Raw genomic sequence first — 27092 nt, 5'->3', positions numbered from 1 at the left:
GAACCGCAACTGCCATACCAATGGCTCAACCAGACCCCACTGGCTCTTCTCCCTAGACCAGAGCAGGTGACTCAATCCTTTCCAGCACTTCTTCCTAATAATATAAATTTCTGTCATAGACCGAGAACTCGTATAAATTTAACTGGAAACCACTACTTTCTAATACTAAAAATACTTCTTCTGCAGAAGCAGATATTTCTAAATAAACTCACAGAAGAATGCTTACAGTGCTTACAGAATGCTTGCAAGTGATCAGTATTTACAACAGGAGTTTGGGACAGGTATTAGATAGATGGATGCCATACAGATTCCCATTTGAAACCTGACATACATGACTGGAAAACAGTTATCTTTGGATTCTGTACCAGAACAACACTGATAGTGAAACTCAACTGTGGTGAGCAACTGGGGGGAAATAACCTGAAGGGTTTTAGACTTCCCACATGAGTTCTGGACTGGTCTAGCAGGAAACAAGGAAAAGAAATTAGCAGGTTTCACCTTCCTTACCATCCTGCTAGATTTGTCCAGTTAAATAGGATGTAGGAGCCCAGGCAGGAGAAAAATAAGACCCTCTGATAAATGTCTCCGCAAAGGCATTGCCTTTCCTTGGTCCTACAACCAAACACTGGAGCTTGATGAAGGAAGCAACAGCAACCAGCCCACCACCTTGCCATTCTCCTTCATTACAACTGCCCAGGTTTCCATCCAGGCTGTCTCTTGGGCTTTCATAGAGAGGGGCTCCAAGGCTGATGTCCCGTCCCCCTGTTTCAACATAGAAGCAGACTAATGGGAGATGGACTTAGCAGCTGTTTTATTTCTTCACATCTTCACGTAGTGTGGAAGATGTAGATCAGACCTGCGAAAGGAGATCACCACCTTCAAAGCCTGACCACCACCAAGAGGATCCAGAATTAAAGGTCAGACAACATTAGGCAAGAAGGAAGATCCCAAAAGGGAAAGGTAAGGGTCCTACACAAAATGTTCCACAGCTCTGAGATGCATCTGGCTGAGCAGACTAGTCAAAATACTGTGGTTCAATTGATTTTTTGGCTTATACAAATATGACAGTATTTCTCCCAGTTCCTTAAAATTACACTGGTTACCTATTGAAGCCAGAATAATTTTTTTTTAAGTTGGCTTGTTTTATTTTTAAAATTATGCATGGTTTGGCACCTGACTATCTGTATGACCATTTCCAAATTTTTGCTACTAAAAGAACAAGGTGAAAAGGTGAGGTGGATTATTCATTGCCCTTGGGAAAAGAAAAGATTACATTTATTTGAACAAAGCTTGGCTTTTCAAGCAGCCAGATTTTGAAATGATTCTGCGGATATTTTTATTTCTCCAAATCTTAACTCTGTTTTTAGGAAAAACATGAAAACTTTTCTGTTTCAGAAATATATTTTGTGTTAAAAATTTAGATTGAGTCTAATATTCGTTCTTTATTCCCAGAAAACTGTTTCTGGTCTCTTATGCTTATGTAACTCGCTTTGAACTGTGAGGTAGTAGCAGGATATAAGACAGACCTCAGGGACTAACCTTCGAGGCTGAATGCCTATGAGGTGCAAACTCATTTGGCATCAGAGGAAGGACCTACTGGGCATCCCTGTATGACAAAGGGGGGTAGAGCTGCCTAATCCACTGCAAAAGTGGAAGACCCATAATTGCAAAATAATCCTAAGAGAAGCCCCTCAAAATAAGAGATCCTAAAAAATCACAAGCATCTCTAGCAAAGCAGCAGCACTCCTAGGGAGAGCAGGACCCCACTGAGACACCATGGGTGAAAACTGAATCTGTGTACTTCTACTTTGAGGAGGAGGGAAAACAGCAGTCATCAGATTCTCAAGAAAGCTGATGTAAAAACCCTGAAAAATTCTCCTTGCAAAGGGCTAGGGACAGAATTGACCTACCTCTGAAGATGGCACCCCCAACATTCCTTCAGGCTGAAAGGTTCTAGATATGCAAAGCCAAAGAAGACATCGCTGTGTCACAAGGGCACCAAGGACTCCAAGCATGTAACATCACTGCAAATCCTGTCGCACACCAGGGATAGGCCACAAGCCCTAGGGCCCTAGTCCCCTCAAAGAGGTTCCTATAGGGAAGATGAGACCTCCACCACTCTACAACTATGAGACTAGATTGGGCTTCTAACCAACCTGGAGGAAGAACAAAGCCTAATTATAGAACCAGCCACCAGGGAGGAATGCACAGGAAATCTAGCTGAGAAAAGCACTGACAGTGCTGACCACCCAAAATCTTTTCTGTGGCTGAGCATACAGACCTCCCAGCAAAAACATATACTGCCAACAGAACAAAGACTGTCTGACCTGCAATGAGCAAATGAGAGTCTCAGGGCTGGCCCCCAGCTGCCAGAAGTGAAGCCGCTTTGAATCTAGAGAATTGCCTGTTCCAACTTCAACCTTCCTATGAAAGTTGCTAACATGACCACTATGACTTCTTACTGCACTGCATAAGAGCCAACTGAGATCCTGAGTCACAACAATGCTCAAGAAGACTCCCCCGAGCAGACATCAGACACCACTGTACCATTGCTGAAGCCAACCTGAAACCCCAGAAACAAGCTCCATCCACTTTGGATCTAGAGAATTGTCAATTCCAACTTCAACCTTCCTATGAAAGCTGCTAACATGACCCTACTGCACTGCATAAGAGCCAACTGAGATCCTGAGCTACAACAATACTCCAGAAGACCCCCAGAGCAGATATCAGACACCACTGCACCATTGCTGAATCCAACCTGAAACCCCAAACAAGCTCCACCCAAATGGTGGAGATCCCCAAACTATCATTAGGCCTGAAGGTGACCATCCCTTGTGGACATCCATCCTTGAGACAGGGCTCTTAGACCAAATAGACTGGTAGGAAGGTTGTCCTCACAGGAAAGATCATAACTTTGTCCCAAGATGGAGCCAAAGAGCCTCTCCCAAAAGAGGGAAAGAGATCTCCAAAGCAAGTAGTAGTAGGCAGGACCAAGAAGCATACAACAAAGAGAGGCGTGATTAGTGGCCCCTAGGCTTTGTCATAGGAACCTCAAGCAGCTCTCATCTGGAACCATGCCCAGTGCATTGCCATGGGGCCTCCAAGGAGAGCACACTACTGCCCACAATGAGAGATGAGAAAGAAGAGACTGAAGAATCAAAATGCAGACTGCCCACTCCAACTTGCGCAAGCTGGACTACACCGGAAGTTCCTGAACATGGCACCTTTAGTAACATATTTCACGTCTCCCACCATATCATAGGAAAATCCTTGTTAACAAGATAATGGAGAAGTTGAACCAACTCTGAATCCAAGGAAGAATTTAGAGAATAAGGCCTGGGAATGAGGCTCCTCTGCAAGAGTTACTAGTCCCGGTAAGGTACACTGGAATTGCTACAATGCAGGAAAAAAAGCATATAAGGCCTCAGGAATCAGTGGAGAGGAGTTTTTATTAGAAAAGATCCGACATGGGCCATGTTTTGGCAAATGCCTGCCTGGGGAGTCAGCTTTGATTATTACTCCAAAGGGTTCAGTCCAATATAGGTACGACCAATAAATAACACATTAAGCACCCTAACACTACACTGGCAGTATTGAGGACCTTGAAATCAACAGTATGCACACATTCTTTGTACTCTTTAGCCACGCATACTGTTGATTTCAAGGTCTTCAATGCCACCAGTTCGGCATTAGAACGCTTAATCTGTTGTTTATTGGACTGAACCCTTTGAAATAATAATCAAAGCCAACCCCTGAGCAGGTATTTGCTGAAACATGGCCTGTGTCGGGTTTTTCCAAATAAAGATTCCTCTCTACCCCAATTCCTGAGGCCTACGTGCTTTTTTACCATATTGTGGATTTTGTTGCAACAATCAGCCCCTCTTCTCTGTTTGACACTGGCAATGCTAACCAGAGACTTCAGTACAACCTGCTATAACTGCAGCTAACAGTTCATGCCCTAATTGAAATCCAGAACCTCAAATGTAACCAGAAGCAAGAGGATGATACCCAGAGGGAAAAACCCAAGCTGCTCCCTTCAGGGAAGAGCTAGGATGGCAAGAAGAGAAACCCCAGAACAAAGAATGCACAGCTCTGAGCCCTCCCCTTCCCTGCCCCCTCCCCCAAGGAAAGGCAGAGCCTCATACAAGAGCAGAGCCCTTCTCAACCTTATGATTGACTAGCATGGGCTTTCCAACATGATTTCCCATGGCTACACAAAGAGGTTTGCAGCACTAACCCTGGCCTTCAGGAGCACCTTGACAATATCCCTAAGCCTACTGTACCACAGTCCTGAAAGCAGAAGAAATCAACCTCACACTGCAAACCAGATTTAAAAAGAGGTTTGAAATCAAAGCCAGAAGGCCAGCCCAATCTATGACTCTCACAACTTGTGCCCTTCTCGTCTCTGGAGGAGGCCATAACTTTGGGAGACTTTGAGGACCTGCATCTATCAGAACAATCACCAACCTTGAAAAATCCTCGATATAAAATTACCCTGAAAATGAAAAATAGCAAAACATGCCATGGAGACCATTGACTGAACCCATGCGGGGCCCCAGACAACTCTTATGTTATCATATACAAGAACAGGGATCCAACTACCCCCCTTTATGGCTGCCATCATTTAGGGTCCACAATCTAATGGTTGCACCAAAAAAGTGAGCCAATTTAAGACCATGGCTTGCTACTTAGATTCCCGCCTTCCCACCCCCCTAATCAGGAGGGACTCTTCTTGACCAACCACAAACTCATGCAGGTGGTTGTAGACTGAAGAGACGCATGGATTCTTCATTCTGCTCGCGCTCTCTAAGCTATAACAAAAAGGTTGCTCCTGGTTTAAATCCCCACATAGCGGATAGGAGCCCTATTCAAGGACCACACCACTACAAGCCTATCTTAAGGAAGGACTGGATTCAATGGATTATTTTCTTGGACTTAGCTCCTGTCTTTTCTCAAAATCACAAGGAAAAATGTTTCCAGATCCAGCACTTCTCCCATTTCCAAACGACCCACAATCTGAGGTATAAGGAGTTTTCAACCCACTACTCTAGCCTTTCGACTACTCCTCTGCCAGGGAGAGACTAAGTAATCACTCTAAATGTCAAGATGAAGACTGGTATCTAGCCTGTCCCTGATCTTGCTTTGCTGTGTGAAATAGAACACCCACATTGCCAATGCACCCCCCCCACACACACACCTCCAAAGTGTCACAAGAACAAGGACACACTTGGAAGGCTCCAGAAGGGACCCTCCCCCCCAAACAGGGTTCCAGCCAATAACAACTGAAATTATATTATCTTGTTCATGTTAATCCCAGTTATGACTGGTTTCTTGTTGAAAGCTGCATTGAATCATTTACATAAGAGCATAAGAGTAGCCATACTAGGTCAGACCAATGGTCCATCTAGTACAGTATCCTGTTTCCAACACTGGCCAAGCAAGGTCATAAGTACCTGGCAGAAACCCAAACCGTGGCAACATTCCATGCTATAGACCATTATTAAACTGACTTGGGGAAAATCCACTGCTTATTTCTCGGATAAGCAGCATAAAATGTATTGAACTTTTTCGGGATCTTGCCAAGTATGTGTGACCTGGATTGGCCACTGTTGGAAACAGGATGTGGCTTGATGGACCTTTGATCTATCCCAGTGTGGCAATACTTATGTACTTACTAGTAAAAAAGGCCCGTTTCTGGAACGAATGAAACGGGCGCTAGCAAGGTTTTCCTGGGAGTGTGTATGTTTGAGAGAGAGAGAGCCAGAGTGAATGTGCGGGTGTGTGACAGAGTGAGACTATCTGTGTGACAGTGTGTGTGTGAGAATGAGAGTGTGTGACAGGGCCCCCTCCCCTGTTCCTAATGCCCCTCACCCCGTTCCCTCCCCTCCTTTTCCTCCTCCTTCCCACACTTTGGGTTCCTTAAGGCTTTCAAAAGTCTATGTACCCCCGTGCCCGTAACGCCCAGTATCCGAATACCCCACCGCTTTCCTCCTCACCCCTCCCCCAAGATGTAATACTTTCACGTCCTTCATTTTTTTAAAAAAGTGTCCTATCTACCCTGTGTACAAATGCCTGGCATTCAGATTGTGTTCCTCTGGTAAATTTTCATTTCTTTCTTTCATTCATTCAGAACTTGCCCCCCCCCCTGAACACCTTTGGTTCCTTCAGTCTTTTAAAACTGTCCTATGTACCCTGTGTGCTAATGGCCAGCATTGAGATTGTTTTCCTGTCCCAAATTTGCATGTTTTTCAGTCATTCACAACTCCCCTCCCCCCTTCTCCAGTTTAACACTTTCGTTTCCTTCAGTCTTTTAAAACTCTCCTATCTACCCTGTGTCCTAATGGCCAGCATTCAGATTGTGTTCCTTTCCCAAATGTTCATGTCTTTCAGTTGGTCAGAACTCCCCCCCCCTCCCCCATTTAACACTTTCGGTTCCTTCAGTCTTTCTGTTCCTTCAGTCTTTTAAAACTCTCCTATCAACCCTGTGTCCTAATGGACAGCACTCAGATTGTTTTGCTTTGCCAAATTGTCTGTCACTGAGGTCAGTGCGTGCCTGCCTAGCAGACCACTTCCGGCAGGCACGGTCCCAAGCACATCCTGTTGGAGGTGAGAATTATTATATAGGATGACTTTTGTTCCAAGAACTTCTCCAAACCTTTTTTTAAACCCAGATAACTAACCGCTGTTACCACATCCTCAGGCACAGAGTTCCAGAGCTTAACTAGTCGTTGAGTAAAAAAATATTTCCTCCTATTTGTTTTAAAAGTATTTCCATGTAACTTCCTTGAGTGTCCCTTAGTCTTTGTACTTTTTGAATGAGTAAAAAAATCCATTTACAGAATCTACTCATTCTACACCACTCATAATTTTGTAGACCTCAATCATACCTCCCCTCATCTGTCTCTTTTCTAAGCTGAAGAGCCCTAACCTTTTTAGCCTTTCCTCATACGAGAGGAGCTCCATCCCCTTAATCATTTCGGTCGCTCTTCTTTGAATCTTTTATAATGCCGCTATTTCTTTTTTGATATATGGCGACCACAACTGAACGCAATACTCAAGGTGCGGTCGCATTTTCTGGTAAATGCCGAATATAAGTACTTTTATTAATTACACCTCTGAGGGAGGTGCCTCCTGTCCATTCAGACCTCCAACCAACGCACAGATAGTGAAAATTGTGCTCCCAAGTGAGCCCAGGGCCATATGCATTCTTGAGAGGTAGGAATGGGTAGGTGAGGGGGGGGGGGGGGGGGGAACCCATAGCTCCTTCTAGCTGTCTCTTCCAGTAGAAAATTTAGCTCAAAACATAGCTCAAAACATAGGAGTCATTTTAGATTCCTTTTTATCATTTAAATACCAACTTGCAGCTGTTGTTAAAACTTTTTTTAAAGATCCATTTGGTAATGAGACTTAAAGGCCTATTGTCTGCAAATAATTTTCGCTTAGTGATGCAGAGTTATGTTATGCTGCACTTGGACTACTGCAATGTCCTCTTTTGTGGTCTTTCACAAATGTCTTTGACAGCGCTGTGGGTTGCCAAAAATCCTGCAGCTAGAGTGATTGGAGGATTAAACAGAATGGATCATATTACACCACAACACTGGCTCCCTATAGTTTGCCACATAAAGTTCAAAATATTAATGCTAGATTCCAAAGCACTACATAATGAGGCACCAATAAGCATTTCACAAAGTTTGAAAATGTATCGCCCATCTAGAAGTTTATGATCGCAGGGAGGAAGTGTCTTCTGAATGCCCCTTCATTTCGCCAGTTCCATCTAGATGAAGATCGTTCGTAAATTTTTTTATAGCAGGACCAACAACGTGGAATGATCTTCCTCTGGAATTATGTTATAACTTCTTTGTCTGTATTTAAGAGGCAGCTAAAAACATATTTGTTCCATGAGGCATTTTTTGATGATATTAATTTAATAATATAAGCAAATGTATGATCTTATGTTGTAAGAGATAATGATCATGCATGTTATGATGCTGTAAGAGTTGGGGGGGGGGGGTTGTTTGTTTTTATAATCTACAAATGTTGTTTTGTAACCCACTTAGATGCTTGATAATGCGGGACATAAATTTGATAAACAAATAAAAGAAGCACTTCCTGACACAACAGCTGAACCCACTACTGCATCATCTTGGTTAGCAGCAAAAATACAACACAGCCTAACATGGCCACTTCCCAGAAGAAGGAAAAACAGGCTGACAGATGGGAGTCAGAACTCAGAGCATCTAGCATTGCCTGTAACTACACACTGCTGCTACTTGAAAAACGGAGCCCACATAGCCGACCATGCAACCACCACGGCAGCTATTGCCAGCCCCGTTGCAACCAGAGAAGTAGGAGCCAGCAGTGCTGCCAACACACTGAACCCCGTATACCCCACACCTCAACTCCCTAACCAGCATTGCATAGCAATTGAGCCTGCACTCCTCTGAACTCCCCAACTGTGCCCTCATTCACCCAGGCTTCCCCTCCCGATGCCTCTAGGCTCAAGAGCGGCTTCTCTGCTTCCTCTATAGAAAAAAAAAAATACAAAATGTAAAAACACAAACTGAGAGAAAACACAATAAAGAGTTCAAGAAGGAGGAAGGGTAGCAGGAAAGAGGATCGGAGAATCCACCATAGATACTCACCCCAGCCAGCTATCGCCCTGCCAACCAAGGGCGGCCAGGACAAAGAGGTGACTACCTCCTATTCCATCAGAGTAATGGTCTGTAGACTGATCCCTGAAAGCCTTTCTGGTCAGAAACTCAATCTATGGGCCACAGGCAGTAAACTGCACCCCCCCAGCAATCAGATCCCAAAAAAAGAAGAACCCCGCTGCACACCAGTTTAACCTGCACCGTCTGCTGGAGACATAGAAATATGACGGGTTACTCCATTTTTTATACTGATGATGACATCATTGAAAGTCAGTGTTCCCTACCAATATCTGACAGCTGGGGACATTAACCCAAGTGTCTGCCTAGTAGGATGAATAGCACATCTGTTTTTTTCTTAATCACTCTCCACATTTTACATATTTATGTATTTGTAACACTTGGTATATCACCATTTGAGAAGCCATCATTGAGGTTTACAAAAACCAGTGTAGAGGCTGACCGAAACTGAATCCGCAGCCAAAATCCATGGCTCAGTTTCAGCCATAACTGTAGCCAAACCTGTGGCCCCCACCCCCTGCACTTCAAGCCAGCCTCCCCCCACCTCCTGACAGAAAACCTTGTAAAGGACCTGGTGGTCTAAAGGTGTCTTTGGGGCAGAAGCATCCTGAGTTGCTCCTGCCCCCATTGACTGTGCTGTAACAATGGCAGCAACAATTCCCGTGGCAACCTTGCAAGACTGCCGCTGGAGGTCACAGACGCCATTTTGGAATTAGGAATGGTCTGAGCGGCAGCAACTTGATCCGGCCCCATCATTGGTAGGAACTGCTACCATCTTGAATTCCTCCCCGACATCACAGCAGCCACCGCAGCTGAAAGCTATGACATGCAGCAAAGCCTGTACTCTTGACCCACCCACAAAATTTACAAGTCCCAGAGGAATCCACTGTGCGTCTCTGGCAAGCCAAGCAACAGAAGAGCTTGTGTGAACTCATTATACCGACTCAGCTCAACTGGTGCACAGGAGAAATTCAAGCCTCCCCTCCTCCAAAACCCCATACACTGCTGAAAGGAGCAGAAGGATGGGATCAGGCTGAAGGAAGAAACACCAGAGCTTTTTAGTAAACTGCACTGCTTAGTGTGCGGCGGCGGTTAAGAAATCAAATAGAATGTTAGGTATTATTAGGAAAGGAATGGAAAACAAAAATGACAACATTATAATGCCTTTCTATCGGTCCATGGTGCGACAGCACCTCGAATATTGTGTTCAATTCTGGTCACCACATCTCAAAAAAGATATAGTGGAATTAGAAAAGGTACAGAGAAGGGCGACGAAAATGATAAAGGGGATGGGATGACTTCCCTATGAGGAAAGGCTGAAGCAGCTAGGGCTCTTCAGCTATAAAATAATGAGTGGATTGGAACGGGTAGATGTGAATCGTTTGTTTACTCTTTCCAAAAATACTAGGACTAGGGGGCATGCAATGAAACTACAAAGTAGTAAATTTAAAACAAATCAGAGAAAATGATTCTTCACTCAACGTGTAATTAAACTCTGGAATTCATTGCCAGAGAATGTGGTAAAGGCGGTTAGCTTAGCGGGGTTTAAAAAAGGTTTAGACGGCTTTCTAAAGAAAAGTCCACAGACCATTATTAAAATGACTTGGGGAAAATCCACTGCATATTTCTGGGATAAGCAGCATAAAATGTATTTAACTTTTTTGAGATTTTGCCAGGTATTTGTGACCTGGATTGGCCACTGTTGGAAACAGGATGCTGGCCTTGATGGACCTTTGGTCTGTCCCAGTGTGGCAATACTTATGTACTTAAGAAGTGAGTCAAGCCCAATACTTTTTTTTTTTTTTAAGCGGCCAGCCTAGACTAACCTCTTCAAGGCACTCAAGGCTCTCTTACAAATCAAGGTGAAGGGGAACCGAGGCACACTGCAGTCCTCTCACCCCCTGGGTCAAGGGGAATGAATTAATATGGAGGGAAGGTGTAGAGACCTGGCCACCCGGGTGTGGCACCCCTGGGGAAATAGACACCCCAGTGGACCTCAGCCCCAATCTAGCTCAAGCATCCTGAAACCTACTGAGAGAACCATTCAGCTTCAAATTACTTTTTATTTTTAATGAATAAAATTAGAAACCAAGTAGAATTCCAAAGGTTCTGTAAGCTTGTATTGAATCCTGGTATGTGCTATGCTGCTGTTGGAACTGTGTACTAGAAACCTGCATAGAATAAAAGTCCTTAAGATTGAAGTTACTGGTGGACATCTATTTCTTCATTGTGCCGGGAGCCTGTGGCTGGAGGAGATTGTTCTATCCTTGGCTGCACCTAGGGGCACCTGGTTACACTGCCCAAAGGAGTCTGGGAAATCTTCCCTAGAAAAGGAAGGAAGAAAAATGGGCTGGTTCAGGTGAAACGCTAAAACCACCTTAGGCAGGAAGGAAGGCACTGTGCGTACCATTACTCCGGACTCCGAGAATTGTAGAAAAGGGTCCCAACAGGACAGCGCCTGAAGCTCAGACACGCGTCTAGCCGATGTCATGGCCACCAAAAAGTCTGCCTTGAGAGTCACATCCTTCTCCGAAGCTCGCTTAAGCGACTCGAAAGGCGAACACTGGAGAGCCTTCAACACCAGCCCCAGGTTCCAGGCTGGACAAGGCGACCGCACAGGAGGATGGAACCTAAGCACCCCTCTGAGAAATCGGGCAATGTCTGGATGAGCAGCAAGGGACAAGCCAGAGACTTTTCCTCGATAGCATGCCAATGCTGCCACTTGGACCCTTAGGGAATTATAAGCCAGGCCTTTTTGTAAGCCATCCTGCAAAAAGTCCAGCACCGGCGAGACAGAAGCCCGCATGGGAGTGATCGCCTTTGAAACACACCACGCCTCAAACTTGCGCCAGATCCGAGCATAAGCTGCGGAGGTGGACCGCTTGCGGGCCTGCAAGAGAGTGGAAATGACCTTGTTAGAATAGCCCTTGTCTCTCAATTGCGCCCTCTCAAGAGCCAGGCCGTAAGACCAAATTGGCAGGGATCCTCCATAGACACCGGACCCTGAACCAACAGGTTCGGCACCAGGGGCAAATGCACCGGAGCCTCCACTATCATCCGACGGAGATTCGCATACCACGTACGCCTTGGCCAATCCGGAGCAATAAGTATCACCAACCCCTGGTGTACATGAATCCGAAGTAGGACTCGCCCTATCAAGGGCCAAGGAGGGAACACATACAGGAGGCCCGAGGGCCAGGGTTGAGCCAGAGCATCCAACCCTGCCGAGTGAAGATCTCTCCTTCTGCTGAAAAAGCGAGGTACTTTGGCGTTTGCACTTGATGCCATTAGATCCATTCTGGGTGTCCCCCATTTGGCACAAATCTGAAGAAAAACTTCTTCTGCCAGTTCCCATTCCGCCGGGTCGATTTGATGCCTGCTGAGAAAATCAGCTTGCACATTGCTCTGACCTGCTATGTAAGCTGCTGACAGAAGCTGCAGGTGGAGCTCGGCCCAGTGGCAAATCTGAGCGCCTCCGTGGCCAGGACCCTGCACTGAGTGCCGCCCTGATTTATGTAGGCCACCGCTGTCGTGTTGTCTGACAGGACCCGGACAGCAAGCCCCTTCAGAGTCTTTTGAAAGGCCATAAGATCCTGAAATATCGCTCTCAGTTCCAAGCGATTGATGGACCACCACGCTTCCACGGTTGTCCACTGACCCTGAGCATAGCTTCCCCGGCAATGCGCTCCCCAGCCCAAAAGGCTGGCATCTGTTATCACCAGGCACCAAGAAGGAAGCGCAAGTGGCATTCCTTGGCGTAGCATCCTGTCGGAGAGCCACCACTCCATACTGAGCCGGGCCACAGGGAGCCACGTTAGTCTGCGTTGATATTCCTGGGAAATTGGAGACCACTGTTGAAGCAGGGCAATCTGCAGAGGCCTCATATGTGCTCTCGCCTAAGGAACCACCTCCAAGGTGGCCGTCATCGATCCAAGCAGTTGGACAAAGTCCCAAGCTCGCGGGCGAAGCATCCGAAGGAGCAGACGGACCTGATTCTAAAGCTTGCACCACCTTTGGTTGGGGAGAAAGACAAACCTCGAGGCCGTGTCGAACCGGACCCCCAAATACTCGAGAGACTAAGAAGGGGTCAGGTGACTTTTGGGTATATTGACCACCCAGCCTAGCGCCTGCAGGACTGCCACCACTCTGGCTGTGGCAAGACGACTTTCAGTTGCCGAATCCGCTCTGATGAGCCAGTTGCCTGAGAGAGGCAGCTACGACCACCATTACCTTGGAAAAGGTACGGGGAGCTGTGGCTAGGCTGAAAGGCAAGGCTCGAAACTGGAAATGTTATCCCAAAACCGCAAACCGGAGAAACCGCTGATGTGGGGGCCACATAGGAATATGGAAATACGCTTCTTTTAGGTCCAGAGACGTGAGAAACTCTCCTGGCTGTACAGCCGCAATGACGGAGCGCAGGGTTTCCATGCAAAAGTGTCATACTCTGAGGGTCTCGTTGACTCTCCGTAAGTTGAGGATCGGTCTGAAAGACCCACCTTTTCGAGACACGAAAAAATTAATGGAATAGCGGCCGCAGCCGCGTTCGGCGGGAGGCACCGGGATCACCGCTCCAAGGTGCAGCAAGACTTGTAAGTTCTCCTCTACCGCTGCCCGTTTTACGGCAGCGCCGCATCGGGATTCCACAAACACGTCTCTCACCGGGGGCACCGAATTCCAGTCGGTAACCGTCTCTGATCAGGTCCAGGACCCACTGATCCGAGGTAATCTTGGCCCACTCCTTCGACTCCTAACCATGACTCTCTTACTCAACACCCTCACTTATCACCCCTACCACTGCAATTTCCCCACCCTTAGCTGTCTGTTCGTCTGTCCAGTTTAGATTGTAAGCTCTGTTGAGCAGGGACTGTCTTTTCATGTTAATTTGTACAGCGCTGAGTAAGTCTAGTAGCGCTATAGAAATGTTTAATAGTAGTAGTAGTAGAAAGAGGGAAAGACGTCCTCCTACTGCAGGAATCGAGGAGTGGACTGGTGTCCCATCATTGTGGAGGACGCCCCTGAACTCCTGGCCTTGAACCGGCCCTTGCAGAACGTTTGTCCGAGCGAAAGGAGTTCCTCTGCTGAAAACGGGCACGTTGAGAAAACCCAGCAGAGCGCCCCGGGCGATACCTGCGAACTTCATGGAAGCGAGGTCTGTAAGAGGAGGGAAACGCAGGACCCTTGGAAGAAGGCCTCAGCCTATCCTCAGGTAACCGCTGGGGCTTAGAGTCCTCCAGGTCTTTCACAATCTTCTCCAATTCCTCTCCAAATAACAGGAGGCCCCGAAAGGATAACCTTATCAGCCTTTGCTTAGAGGCCATGTCAGCCGCCCAATGCCACAGCCAAAGAAGGCGGCTGGCAGAAACCGCCACAGACATCTGTTTAGCTGAAGCTCTGACCAGATCGTACAGGGCGTCAGCCAAAAATGACAGGGCCGACTCCATCCACGGGGCCAGCTCAGAGAGGGACCCTGCACCATCCGCGGGCTGCTCCACCGCCTGTTGTAACCATGAAAGACATGCCCGGGCTGCATAGGAACTGCAAATAGACGCCCTTAAGGCAAGGCCCAAAATTTCAAAGGACCATTTCAGCGCGGATTCTAGCCACCGGTCCTGCATGTCTTTCAAAGCGACCCCTCCCTCTACTGGGAGAGTGGTCTTCACCGTCGTGACCAACGCATCTACTTTAGGCATCCCCAAAGGGGCCAAGTGCTCCTCACTCAGAGGGTAAAGCTGACCCTTAGCCCTGGCCACTTTCAAAAGCCCATTGGGGTCAGACCATTGAGCTGAAATAAGCTCTTGGATGGAGTCATGCACAGGAAAGGCCTGAGTAGGCTTCTTAGTACTCGCCATCCTAAGATTAACAGAGGAGGCCTCGCCTTCAGCAGGATCATCAATCAAGAGGGCCTGCAAGGCGTCAGCAATGACAGCTGGCAGCTCGTCGCGGTGGAAAATCCGAACCGCATTGGGATCATCCAAATCCAGTGGCAAACAGGCACCCTCCTCTGGATCATCTGTCCCTGAGGGCCTGCCAGATCCCTCAGACTCCCCACAGCCTGACCACGGGGGGGGGGGGGGGGGGGGGGGGGGGGGGGGGGGGGGGGGGGAGAGAGGATATGTGCCACTTTCAGACGGGGAATTTACCCGTCTATGTTTAGCGTGTTTCCAACGCTCGGGGGAGGAAATAACATCTGAAGCCATCCCCGGGGCAACAACACCCGGAGGGAACCCAAGATGCAACGCAGTGTCAGACACTTGCAGCAGAGCTCTTTTCAGCATGAAGGCTTAATGCATTAAAAGCACAAACTCAGGGGAGAAAAACTCACCCTGACCCTCCGCCTCTGAACTAGGAGAAACGGATGTTGGAGCTCCTCTGGCACCCTCTAAACGAGGCGTCCCCCTACACTCAGACTCCTCCGCAACTGCGAGGGTAGAGACATGTGGCGCTTCCAAAATGGCGCCCGCTGCCAGCTCCATCAAGCGGGAAGAATCATCGCTCGGCATGCTCGTACTAGCACGAGCGTCTAAGGAGCACGTTTTGCACAGCCCCGCTGCTGATCTGCGCTTACCACAACGGGAGCAGCGCTTAACTCCCTCAGCAGCCATCGCCCGAGTGGACGAAAATATATCAATAAAATGGCAGCTTCGCGCCAAAACTTACCCCATTCGGAACGGCGTCCGCGGGACCTCCCCAGAGGAGCTGGGCAACACTCTCACCTCAGAAGACCGAGTCAACGAGCTCCGGTCAAGCTGCACAGAACCAGAATCTCTGGAAAAAGCCTCAGAACAGCCAAGCAGTAAAAGCGCACTCTTTTTTTTTTTTTTTTTTTAACGCTGTGAGGAAAGTTGGAGGCAGGCAGCAACAGAGGGACTCCGGGAGGAGGGGGAATGGGTAAGGCAGGGAAAGGGCGAACCTATATGCCTTTAAAGTGGGCACCACCAGCCACAACACCCCTGCTCAACTGGCAAAGCACAGGAGCCACCCCAGGCAGAAATCCAGGAGCTGATCAAGCTACGTCCACACCAGCTGGGAGATAGAGAAATACTGAAGGCAGTTGGGGCTAGCCGTCCAAGGGTCACTGTGGTTTTTCAGTGTTCTCTATCTCCACCTGCTGGTAGGTGGATACAACCCATCAGTTAATGGATTCATCTGCTGCTGATGACAAGGAAAGGATAGTTATACGCTAACTCTAACATCAAAGGTTCACAGTCTCTATCTGCTGGTAGGAGTACATAACCCACCAGTCTTGGCCGGGCTGGCATGACGATAAGGAAGTGCTGCTGCATACTACCAAAACTATATCAAATTCCACATAAGAAAGGATGTCTACTAGCAGGGTAAGGATCAGAGATAAAATAATATTTTACACCATACACAGGAATACACATCTGATGAAATGATGTAGTTTGCTGCACAGAGCTCAAACATTCCTAAACACTAAAAATAAGTTTGAACAAAAGGTTACCTCATTGTATAAATAGGATGTCTCATGGATGTTTACTGTAAATTTCCTCAGAACTGCCAACATTTTCATCTTGCCTGATGTGAACCTGTAAGGCACCAAATGATCATAATCCGGATTTTCCTAAAACAACTAATCACAATTTATGTTTGGATCTATGCAGGCACTTTGTAGACACCTAACAGTTGGGCTTTAGGCCATTTTTTTTAGTACAGTAATGGATTTTTAAAATTTAATTTTGGATTTAGCTCACACCTTTTTCGTAGTAGCCCCGGGTGAGATACATGCAGGTATGATAAATATTTCCTTGTCCCCAGAGAGCCCACCAGCCCCTCCTCCCAACCACCGGCTCTGGCACAGACCGTATAAGTCTGCCCAGCACTATCCTCACCTCCCAACCACCAGCACTGCCTACCAACCACCGGCTCTGGCACAGACCGTACAAGTCTGTCCAGCACTATCCCTGCCTCCCAACCACCAGTCCCGCTGCCCACCACCGGCTCTGGCACAGACCGTATAAGTCTGCCCAGCATTATCCCCACCTCCCAACCACCAGCCCTGCCTCCCGATCTTGACTAAGCTCCTGAGGATCCATTCCTTCGGCACAGGATTCCTTTATGCTTATCCCACGCATGTTTGAATTCCGTTACCGTTTTCAATTCCACCACCTCCCGCGGGAGGGCATTCCAAGCATCCACTACTCTCTCCGTGAAAAAATACTTCCTGACATTTTTCTTGAGTCTGCCCCCCTTCAATCTCATTTCATGTCCTCTCGTTCTACCACCTTCCCATCTCCGGAAAAGGTTCGTTTGCGGATTAATACCTTTCAAATATTTGAATGTCTGTATCATATCACCCCTGTTTCTCCTTTCCTCCAGAGTATACATGTTTAGTTCAGCCAGTCTCTCCTCATACGTCTTGTAACGCAAATCCCATACCATTCTCGTAGCTTTTCTTTGCACCGCTTCAATTCTTTTTACATCCTTAACAAGATACGGCCTCCAAAACTGAACACAATACTCCAGGTGGGGCCTCACCAAAGACTTATACAGGGGCATCAACTTCAGTTCTCCTACAAGTAAACATGCTAGTCAATTATGAAGCTCCTGGCTCTGGTTTCTATTTCTTTCTTCTAGCATATGCAGAGGTACATGTTTTGTTATGAACCCCACACACATGTATCATTATCAACCTGTTTCTCTCCATGTCACTTCAGTTCCCTTCAACTCCATCTCCAGTGCACAGGCATTCACCATTAGTAACAGAAGGATACATCCAGTTTGCCCAACAAATGGCACCACCGACCTACCTCTCTGCTGATATGCTTATTCACAGTGATGATTATACCCAGTTTTGTAAGCAAGTTTTAGTTTTGTCTTTGCCCCTCCTGGAAATTCTTGTATCGTTTCCCCTGCTGTCTCACCAACATTTCTCTGGTCCTTATTCTGGTCTCTGACTCTGCTATTCAAATCCTACTCACCATACCTACACCACTGTCTTCTGCCCACTACACCTACAGAGTTATTTTAACGCCATGGGCTGTGTCAGTTTTTCAGGGAGTATTAGTGGTGTTTGCACCAGTAATGAGTTGTAATCAGAAAAATACCTCAATAACCAACAACTACTGCCTAGATCTATTAGCCACCTATCAGATTTGGTCCCACTGTATTGCACGCACAACCACCCAAATTGCAGAAAAAAAAACAATCTAGCCACATTGTCACTGCTTGGAGGATTCACAGTAGTACTGTCCAATTCACGATTCATCTGGGGAAAAAAAACATTGGTAGTCCCAATTCAGGATTTCCCCATCGGCTGTCACCCAAGCCACTGCCGCTTCCCTCCCTCCCGCTGTCACACAAGCCGCTGCAACTGCTACTGAGGGAAGCAAGCAGCGACAAGAAGAAAAACTTACAATAGCAATGCCCAAGGTCTCTCTATTAGCGGCGGCGCAAAGCCGGAACAGGAAGGAACTAACATCAGGGGGCGGGACCGGTAGCCGCGCCAAGCAAGCCACCAATGCAAGGAGTAAAGAGGTTGGATGACAAGCCTATGAGCTGCTGCATCCACACTGTCGTTCTTTATTGTCGGTAGTATTTTTATTTAATCTCACCTACATTTTCAAACATGCCAGTTTGTGCAGCATATAGACGTACACAGAGGAAGCAATAGGTTTTTATAGGTAAAGACACTACGTTCCTCCCAAGGCCTTTCACTAACTACACCCTCTCCAAAAGAGATTACACTATGTGATACCCGCAAGCGAGCCTTCTCCGGAGTAGCCCCCACACTCTGGAATGCATTGCCTGAAAGGCTCCGCTTAACACAAGACTATCTCTACTTCAGGAAGCAGGTGAAAGCTTGGCTCTTCAACCAAGCCTTTAATGGAAGAAGTAACTAACTTGTTAGTCTCATTCACACACACAAGGAGTGACTCGGGCTGCACACACTGCAGAGGGACATGTTTATCCACTCCTCCATGTGCAACGTTCTTCAAATCAGTCACCTTACTTTCTAATTCTTCCTACTTCTTACCCATCTATATGTTAAACTTTGCCTTACCCTTTACTACCAATTATAAGGAGAAATTAGATCTTACCTGCTAATTTGCTTTCCTTTAGTCCCTCCGGACCAGGATTGGACTGATGGGTTGTGCTCACCTACCAGCAGGTGGAGACTGAGAAAAAACTCTGACTCTAGAGAGCCAATAGGAGCCCTGGCCATGTGACCTTAGCCTCAGTATTTGAATAACAAAGCAGGAAAGAAAGAAAGACCTTCTGTGCCGTATGGAATCCTAGCAGCCACAAAGCACTCGGCAATGCCAAGTATCAGAGCTCACCAGCAACTCTCACCAGAGAAGTGGTATGGCCCGATATGTATTACAGCTCACCAGCAACTCTCACCAGAGAAGTGGTATGGCTCACTTGTACTATAGCTCACCAGCAACTCTCACCAGAGAAGTGGTATGACCCGATATGTATTACAGCTCACCAGCAACTCTCACTAGAGAAGTGGTATGGCTCACTTGTACTATAGCTCACCAGCAACTCTCACCAGAGAAGCAATATGGCTCACATGTAATATAGCTCACCAGCAACTCTCCCCAGAGAAGTGGTATGGCTCACGTATAATATAGCTCACCCGCAACTCTCACCAGAGAAGTGGTGTGGCTCACTTGTCTTATAGCTCACCAGCAACTCTCACCAGAGAAGTGGTATGGCCCACTTAAGATTTTATATATATTCCATCAACTGAGCTTACCAGCAACTCTCACCAGAAAAGTGGTAAATCATATTTAAGGTTTTATAGATATTCCAGCAACTGAGCTCAGCCACAACTCTCACCAGAGGTGGTATGGCGTATTTAAGGTTTTATAGATAGATTCCAGCAATTGAGCTCACCAGCAACCACCAGAGAAGTGGTACAGACCATGTAAAGTTCTGTATATATATAGTATTGTTCCACGAATCGTAAAGGAATGAATACACTTCCTACTGAATACACTTCCTACTTAATAAAAGAAGCTAAAGAGTAGAGAGAACATGTGAGGGGCCTGGTCCGGAGGGACTAAAGGAAAGCAAATTAGCAGGTAAGATCTAATTTCTCCTTCCTTAGCGTCCCTCCGGACCGGACCAGGATTGGACTGATGGGAAGTACCAAAGCAGTAATCTGAAGGGAGGGACCCTATGAAAACTGCAGAGAAATGTTCATGCTGCATAGGCCACCTGGCGACAACTAACATGTAGTGTGTCCCAATGAGCAAAATAAAATGAAACTAGGACTAAGTTGCCAACTTACCAATGTGCACCGAGAGCACCAAAAATCGCCGTAGTAAGAATAGAGCCCGCTTCTGAAGTTGTGGAATATGTTGTAATACGCTGTGGAACTGCCCTCTCAGCGAGAAGAGAAATAGACATTCTCATTTCCTTGATCCTTCGCGATATAGCGGGTTAGAAACAATGAAAAACTTTTATGCCTATTGGCTAGAAGGACAAAACCAATAAGAAAAAACCGATTGGGAAAGGTGAAAACTTTAAACTACAGCAGACCGAAAAGAAGTTACCAACCGTAGAAGTATTCCACACATAGATCTACTTGCTGCAATGGCTACTGGGAAACACTGCTTGAAGAGGAAAACTTTATAGAAAAAGTTATGGCTACTAGAAAACAGAACTTTAAGAGTCTGTTCACCTAGTTCACCTAGCTGGTGGACGAAGCGGGAGGTACAGGTGCAGGACTCCTTTAAGAAACCGCTTTGACAGTGGATGCTGCATAAGCGTGCGGTTGTCAACAGTATCATGCATCACTGATAGAGCTGCCAAATGAACTCTAATGGATGAGTAAGACAGACAAGATTTCGCAAGATGCAGAAGATATTCCAAAACATGCAAAATGGATACTGTTTGTGGAATGAAGTGGCGAGAGGAGTACCACAGAGTGAACCGTCGCCACTTTGATTCATAGGACTTTAATGTAGATTTCTGTCTGGAAGCAATTAAAACTTGAAGTACTTCCTGCGAAAATATCAAAGATGTTGCAGACCCAGTAACCACGCCATACGTTTGAGTGACTGGGGGTCCGGATGTAGAAGGGTGCCTTGGTTCTGCGTAAACACCTAGTGAGATGATGGAAGAAACGCATAAAGAAGGTTGAAAAACCCCTGCTGGATGTTGGCATCTGTCCCTGTCTCCGTCAAGACTGTTGCTGAACGGAAGAAGCAAGAAATGTTCGTGAGCCTGAAGGCAAAAAGAGATAGCCCTGAAGTGTCGCAGTGAGGAAGTAAGGCTGAAAAAATGAGAGTCCATTCACCTAAACGCAGGGTGACACAACTAAGAAAAAATGAGTACAAACTCAAGAGTATACTCTTAACTCCTCCTTGGCGGATGACATAACCCATTGCCATGGCAAGGACCAACATAGCTCTCTCCGCCTTGTTTGTGTTATGATTGCGGTCTGAACCCCTCTCAAACTTACCTCTTTCCTGGGGGTCAGCTTCTTAGCTGGCTTCTGTTTCTTTTCTCTTTCCTTTCTGAGCTGGCTCTGTCTCTCTGTGCTGGCAGCTTCCAGCAGCATGGGGTTAATTGTTTTACTTTACTACAGCTGTGTGTTGCCTGAGTTGCTCTAACTCTCTTTGGGTGTACTGGCTTCAAGGGTTTCACGGTTTTGCATTGGTGTGGGTTGGGCCTCTCTGGGTCAGTGTGCTTTTGCCTAGGTCTAGGGAGTGTGACATCATCAGGGAGGGCCTTGATAAGGAAGTGGTCTTGTTTCCTTCAGGGCCTTTGCAACAGTGGTGTTTGCTGTAGGTAGGGTGGTGCAGTGTGCACTTCTGACTCTGTGTCTAGTTTCCCTGCTTGCTTTTGCTAAGGTCCAGGTTAGTGTTAGTGCAGTGTGCACTGGTGTTTGTGTGTTTGGTCCCCCTGCTTTTCCCTCTTGGTTTTGGAAGCATTGCTGTGTGTAGGGCTTTGGAAGCTCTGTTGTTGATAGAAGTACTTCAGGGTTTCGTGTTGTTAGGAACACTGCAGAGTTTGCTGTTAGAAGTACTTCTGGGATTGTGCTATTGGGAGCATTGCAGTCTTTGCTGTTGGTGTTTGGTGATTTAGAATCACTTTTGGCTTATGTGTTAGCTTCCCTTCTTTTTCCTTGTGGCTCCCCTGTCTTCCCTTTTAGTGCTAGGAGCTCTTCTGGTTGCTTGCCAGAGTAGTGCTTGGGAAGCACCTTGTTAGTTGTATCTAGCTTGCTAGAGCAGTGCTTAGGTAGCTGGTTAGTTCTGTGTTCAGCTTATTAGTGTAAAGCTCTGCTTGTAGCTTGGTGCTTAGTAGCACCTGTGTTAGCTTTGTGTTTAGTTCCCTGCTCTGTTAGTTTAGGGCTTAGGAAGTTCCTTTCTTGAGCAGGGATTAGGAGCTCCTGTTTGGTATAGGGCTTAGGAAGTCCTTTTGTCAATTTACTGTTAGGAACACTCCTGCTGGTTTAGGGATTGGGAGCACGTAGATCAGTTTAGGTTTAGGAGCACTTCTGTTTCCAGTCCTGGTCCCTATGTCACCCGGTATCCAGTAAGTCCTGTCGGCTACTCGAACCCAGAAGCTCAACTCCTGGGGGGTTTAGTAGCTAAGCACAGGTGAAGCTGTGCGGTGTGTGTTCCAGTCTGGTGTGCTCCAGTCCAGTGTGTTCCGGTCCGGTGTGTGTTCCAGTCCGGGGGATTGCAGTCCAGTGTTCCAGTCCTGTGTCCTCCAGTCCGGGGGATTCCAGTCCAGGTGTTTCGGTTCGCTGGGCAGTGCCTGCAGTCCCTGCCGGTGTGCTTACCCAGTGTTGGTTGGTGGGTTTTGCCTGCTGCTGTCGCTCCTCGTCAGCAGCCCAAGGGCTCACGTTTGCTCCAGAGCCCGGCCCCGCGGGCTCTGAACCGGAGAACCTGACAGATTGCAAAGGCCATGAGCCCGGCAAGAACCCCCGCCCAGCTGACCCAGCTGGGGTCCAGCTCCATCGTTGTTCTTGATCCTTCTATGACTCTCCGTCAGTATCGTGGGAAGCTTTTGTCTCATCCTGTGTTGAAGAAGACCCCTGAAGCAGCAGCTGAGAGAAAACGTGTCCGGTGGCTTGGAATCGCTGAAAACCCAGTTTCAGATATGGACCCTTTCATCACGCTCTCAGAGTATCGCCGCAGCCTTGTCTTGAATCCAGCTTTGTGGGATACTCCTGAAGCTGTCGCTGAGAGAAGACGTCTTGGGAATTCCACGCTCTGGGCCCAGCAGGGGTCCAGTCCCGTTCAAGCAGCGCGCCCAGACAAGCCTCTGAATCCAGTCCGAGCAGCATGTCCAGCCAAGCTTCAGAGTCCAGTCCGAGGGACGCTTCTGACCGAGCCTCCGATGCCAGTTCAAGTGGCGCTTCCACTCAAGCTTCAGAGTGCAGTCCGTGGGACGCTGCTGGCTGAGCCTCGGATTCCAGTCCGAGAGGGGCTTCTCACCGAGCCTCCGGTGCCAGTCTAGATGGCGCCTCCACGCAAGCCTCGGAGTCCAGTTCAAGTGGCGCTTCAAACCAAGCCTCCTAGTACCAGTTTGGATCCCAGTTCCAACCCCATTTTTGATCTGGATCCGTTTCTGACACTCCAGGATTACCGGGTTGCACTTTTGTCTGATCCAGCCTTGAAGAATACTCCTGAAGCTGCAGCAGAGAGAAGGCGTGTCTCCTGGCTTGGGTTCGAAGAGAACCCAGTTTCTGCTATTGACCCTGCTACCAAGCTCTTCTTTTATCGCTTCCAGCTTCTCTCGGAGCTAACCCTACGGGATACTCCTGAAGCCCAAGCTGAAAGAAGGTGGCTTCCTGATTTTTCCCGACAAACTTCTGAGTCCAGCCTGAAGGGCTTTGCCTGTCAAGATGCTGAGTCTGGATCGAGTGGCAGCAGTGGCAGCCGAGATGCTGAGTCCGGAGTGAGTTGCAGTAGTGGCAGCCAAGATGCTGAGTCTGGATCGAGTTGTAGTTCCAGTCAAGATGCTGAGTCTGGAGTGAGTTGTAGTTCCAGTCAAGATGCTGAGTCTGGATCGAGTTGTAGTTCCAGTCAAGATGCTGAGTCTGGAGTGAGTTGCAGCATTGACAGTCAAGATGCTGAGTCTGGATCGAGTTGTAGTTCCAGTCAAGATGCTGAGAGTGGTAGTTCCAGTCAAGATGCTGAGTCTGGATCGAGTTGTGGTTCCAGTCAAGATGCTGAGTCTGGATCGAGTTGCAGTTCCAGTCAAGATGCTGAGTCTGAATCGAGTTGCAGTTCCAGTCAAGATGCTGAGTCTGGATCGAGTTGCAGCATTGGCAGTCAAGATGCTGAGTCTGGATCGAGTTGCAGCATTGGCAGTCAAGATGCTGAGTCTGGATCGAGTTGCAGTTCCAGTCAAGATGCTGAGTCTGGATTGAGTTGTAGTTCCAGTCAAGATGCTGAGTCTGGATCGAGTTGCAGTTCCAGTCAAGATGCTGAGTCTGCACTGAGTACAGAGCCCAGCCAAGATAATGAGTCCACGATGAGTGCTGAGTCTACACCGAGTGCAGAGCCCAGCCAAGATGACGAGTCCACGATGAGTGCTGAGTCTGCACCGAGTGCAGAGTTCAGCCGAGATGCCGAATCACAATTGAGTTACAGTCCCGGGCAAGATGCTGAGTCCGGGTCAAGTTACAGTCCTGGCCAAGATGCTGAGTCCGGTGAGAGTTGCCGTCCCGGTCAAGATGCTGAGTCCAGGTCAAGTTGGAGTTCCAGTCCCAGGCAAGAGGCTGAGTCCGGGTCAAGTTACAGTCCCGGCCAAGATGCTGAGTCCGGGTCAAGTTGGATTTCCAGTCCCAGGCAAGATGCTGATTCCGGGTCAAGTTGGAGTTCCAGTCCCAGGCAAGAGGCTGAGTCCGGGTCAAGTTGGAGTTCCAGTTCCAGGCAAGATGCTGAGTCCGAGTCAAGTTGCAGTCCCGGCCAAGATGCTGAGTCTGGGTCAAGTTGGAGTTCCAGTTCCAGGCAAGATGCTGAGTCCGGGTCAAGTTGCAGTCCCGGTCAAGATGCTGAGTCCGGAGCAAGTGCCAGTGCCAGCCGAGATGCTGAGTCTACGTTGAGTACCGAGTCCAGCCAAGAGGCTGAGTCCGAATTGAGTGGCAGTTCCGGCCAAAAGGCTGAGGCCGGATCAGATTGCAGTCTCAGGCAAGATGCTGAGTCTACTCTGAGTTCCCACTTCAACCAAGATGTTGAACCCCTCCTGAGTTCCAGCTCCAGCCAAGAGGCAAGGTCCAGTCTGAAGTCCTGTTCGAGTTCCTGTCCGGCTTTATATTCCAGGATGGGTGTGGGCTCTAGCCCAGTTCTGGCTGCCACAGTGGAGTGCCAGGAAGTCAAGGAAGTTGTGGACTCCTTCAGGAGATGGTTCCTGTTGAATAGAACTCCACTTGTTGCATCCAAGACTCTGATCCTGCCTAGCAGCCGTTCTAAAGAGCCTTGTGGCGGCCAAAGCCATTCTGGTTTCCTAGTTCCAGATGTACTTGTCACGTCCTGCCCAGCCGCCCAGATTTATGTTGTGAAACCCATTGGGAGATTTCATCACAGCTACCCATGGAAACCTAAATTGTCTTTTGAGACCTGGAGCTCCCGTGGGGACACAGGAGCCTTGAGGGGGAGGTGCTGTTATGATTGCGGTCTGAACCCCTCTCAAACTTACCTCTTTCCTGGGGGTCAGCTTCTTAGCTGGCTTCTGTTTCTTTTCTCTTTCCTTTCTGAGCTGGCTCTGTCTCTCTGTGCTGGCAGCTTCCAGCAGCATGGGGTTAATTGTTTCTTTACTACAGCTGTGTGTTGCCTGAGTTGCTCTAACTCTCTTTGGGTGTACTGGCTTCAAGGGTTTCACGGTTTTGCATTGGTGTGGGTTGGGCCTCTCTGGGTCAGTGTGCTTTTGCCTAGGTCTAGGGAGTGTGACATCATCAGGGAGAGCCTTGATAAGGAAGTGGTCTTGTTTCCTTCAGGGCCTTTGCAACAGTGGTGTTTGCTGTAGGTAGGGTGGTGCAGTGTGCACTTCTGACTCTGTGTCTAGTTTCCCTGCTTGCTTTTGCTAAGGTCCAGGTTAGTGTTAGTGCAGTGTGCACTGGTGTTTGTGTGTTTGGTCCCCCTGCTTTTCCCTCTTGGTTTTGGAAGCATTGCTGTGTGTAGGGCTTTGGAAGCTCTGTTGTTGATAGAAGTACTTCAGGGTTTGGTGTTGTTAGGAACACTGCAGAGTTTGCTGTTAGAAGTACTTCTGGGATTGTGCTATTGGGAGCATTGCAGTCTTTGCTGTTGGTGTTTGGTGATTTAGAATCACTTTTGGCTTATGTGTTAGCTTCCCTTCTTTTTCCTTGTGGCTCCCCTGTCTTCCCTTTTAGTGCTAGGAGCTCTTCTGGTTGCTTGCCAGAGTAGTGCTTGGGAAGCACCTTGTTAGTTGTATCTAGCTTGCTAGAGCAGTGCTTAGGTAGCTGGTTAGTTCTGTGTTCAGCTTATTAGTGTAAAGCTCTGCTTGTAGCTTGGTGCTTAGTAGCACCTGTGTTAGCTTTGTGTTTAGTTCCCTGCTCTGTTAGTTTAGGGCTTAGGAAGTTCCTTTCTTGAGCAGGGATTAGGAGCTCCTGTTTGGTATAGGGCTTAGGAAGTCCTTTTGTCAATTTACTGTTAGGAACACTCCTGCTGGTTTAGGGATTGGGAGCACGTAGATCAGTTTAGGTTTAGGAGCACTTCTGTTTCCAGTCCTGGTCCCTATGTCACCCGGTATCCAGTAAGTCCTGTCGGCTACTCGAACCCAGAAGCTCAACTCCTGGGGGGGTTTAGTAGCTAAGCACAGGTGAAGCTGTGCGGTGTGTGTTCCAGTTTGGTGTGCTCCAGTCCAGTGTGTTCCGGTCCGGTGTGTGTTCCAGTCCGGGGGATTGCAGTCCAGTGTTCCAGTCCTGTGTCCTCCAGTCCGGGGGATTCCAGTCCAGGTGTTTCGGTTCGCTGGGCAGTGCCTGCAGTCCCTGCCGGTGTGCTTACCCAGTGTTGGTTGGTGGGTTTTGCCTGCTGCTGTCGCTCCTCGTCAGCAGCCCAAGGGCTCACGTTTGCTCCAGAGCCCGGCCCCGCGGGCTCTGAACCGGAGAACCTGACAGTTTGTCAGTAGGGAAAACAAAATTCACCCGAAGGTAAAACGAATTGCTGAGGTCCCCCAGAAAAAAAATATATACAAACAAGCTTCTGCCAAAAAGTGTACTGCACGAAGCATCCCAATGACAGAACTAAGGTTATTGAGATAACTAGATGACACTTAAATAGCACGATTGATGACCCTGAGATTCGCAATAGGATGAAGGAAAATTCCTTCTTGGGCATTAGAAAGTAAAATTGCATTCTGCAGAATAGAGCGAGGAAATGGCCGAAGGCCCAAGGTCACCAAGAAAAATATAAACTGGGATGTTTGCAGAGGAGACAAAAGACTGTGCGCCAACCTGACTAAACAAAGAGAAAATCA

General features: G+C 47.8%; 1 protein-coding gene across 1 annotated transcript in view; it reads right to left on the bottom strand.

The window, feature by feature from the left end:
* GFM2 (G elongation factor mitochondrial 2) overlaps positions 1-27092 on the bottom strand; it is a 147448-nt gene that overhangs the window by 115973 nt on the left and 4383 nt on the right. Inside the window, 1 exon segment of the mRNA XM_030193279.1 lies at positions 16132-16216. Within this exon segment, the coding sequence (XP_030049139.1) occupies positions 16132-16200 (69 nt within the window). The 5' untranslated portion in view covers positions 16201-16216.

Source organism: Microcaecilia unicolor, chromosome 2 (genome assembly GCF_901765095.1).
Source record: "Microcaecilia unicolor chromosome 2, aMicUni1.1, whole genome shotgun sequence".
Taxonomy (NCBI): Eukaryota; Metazoa; Chordata; class Amphibia; order Gymnophiona; family Siphonopidae; genus Microcaecilia; species Microcaecilia unicolor.
This window is presented reverse-complemented; position numbering and strand designations above follow the sequence as displayed.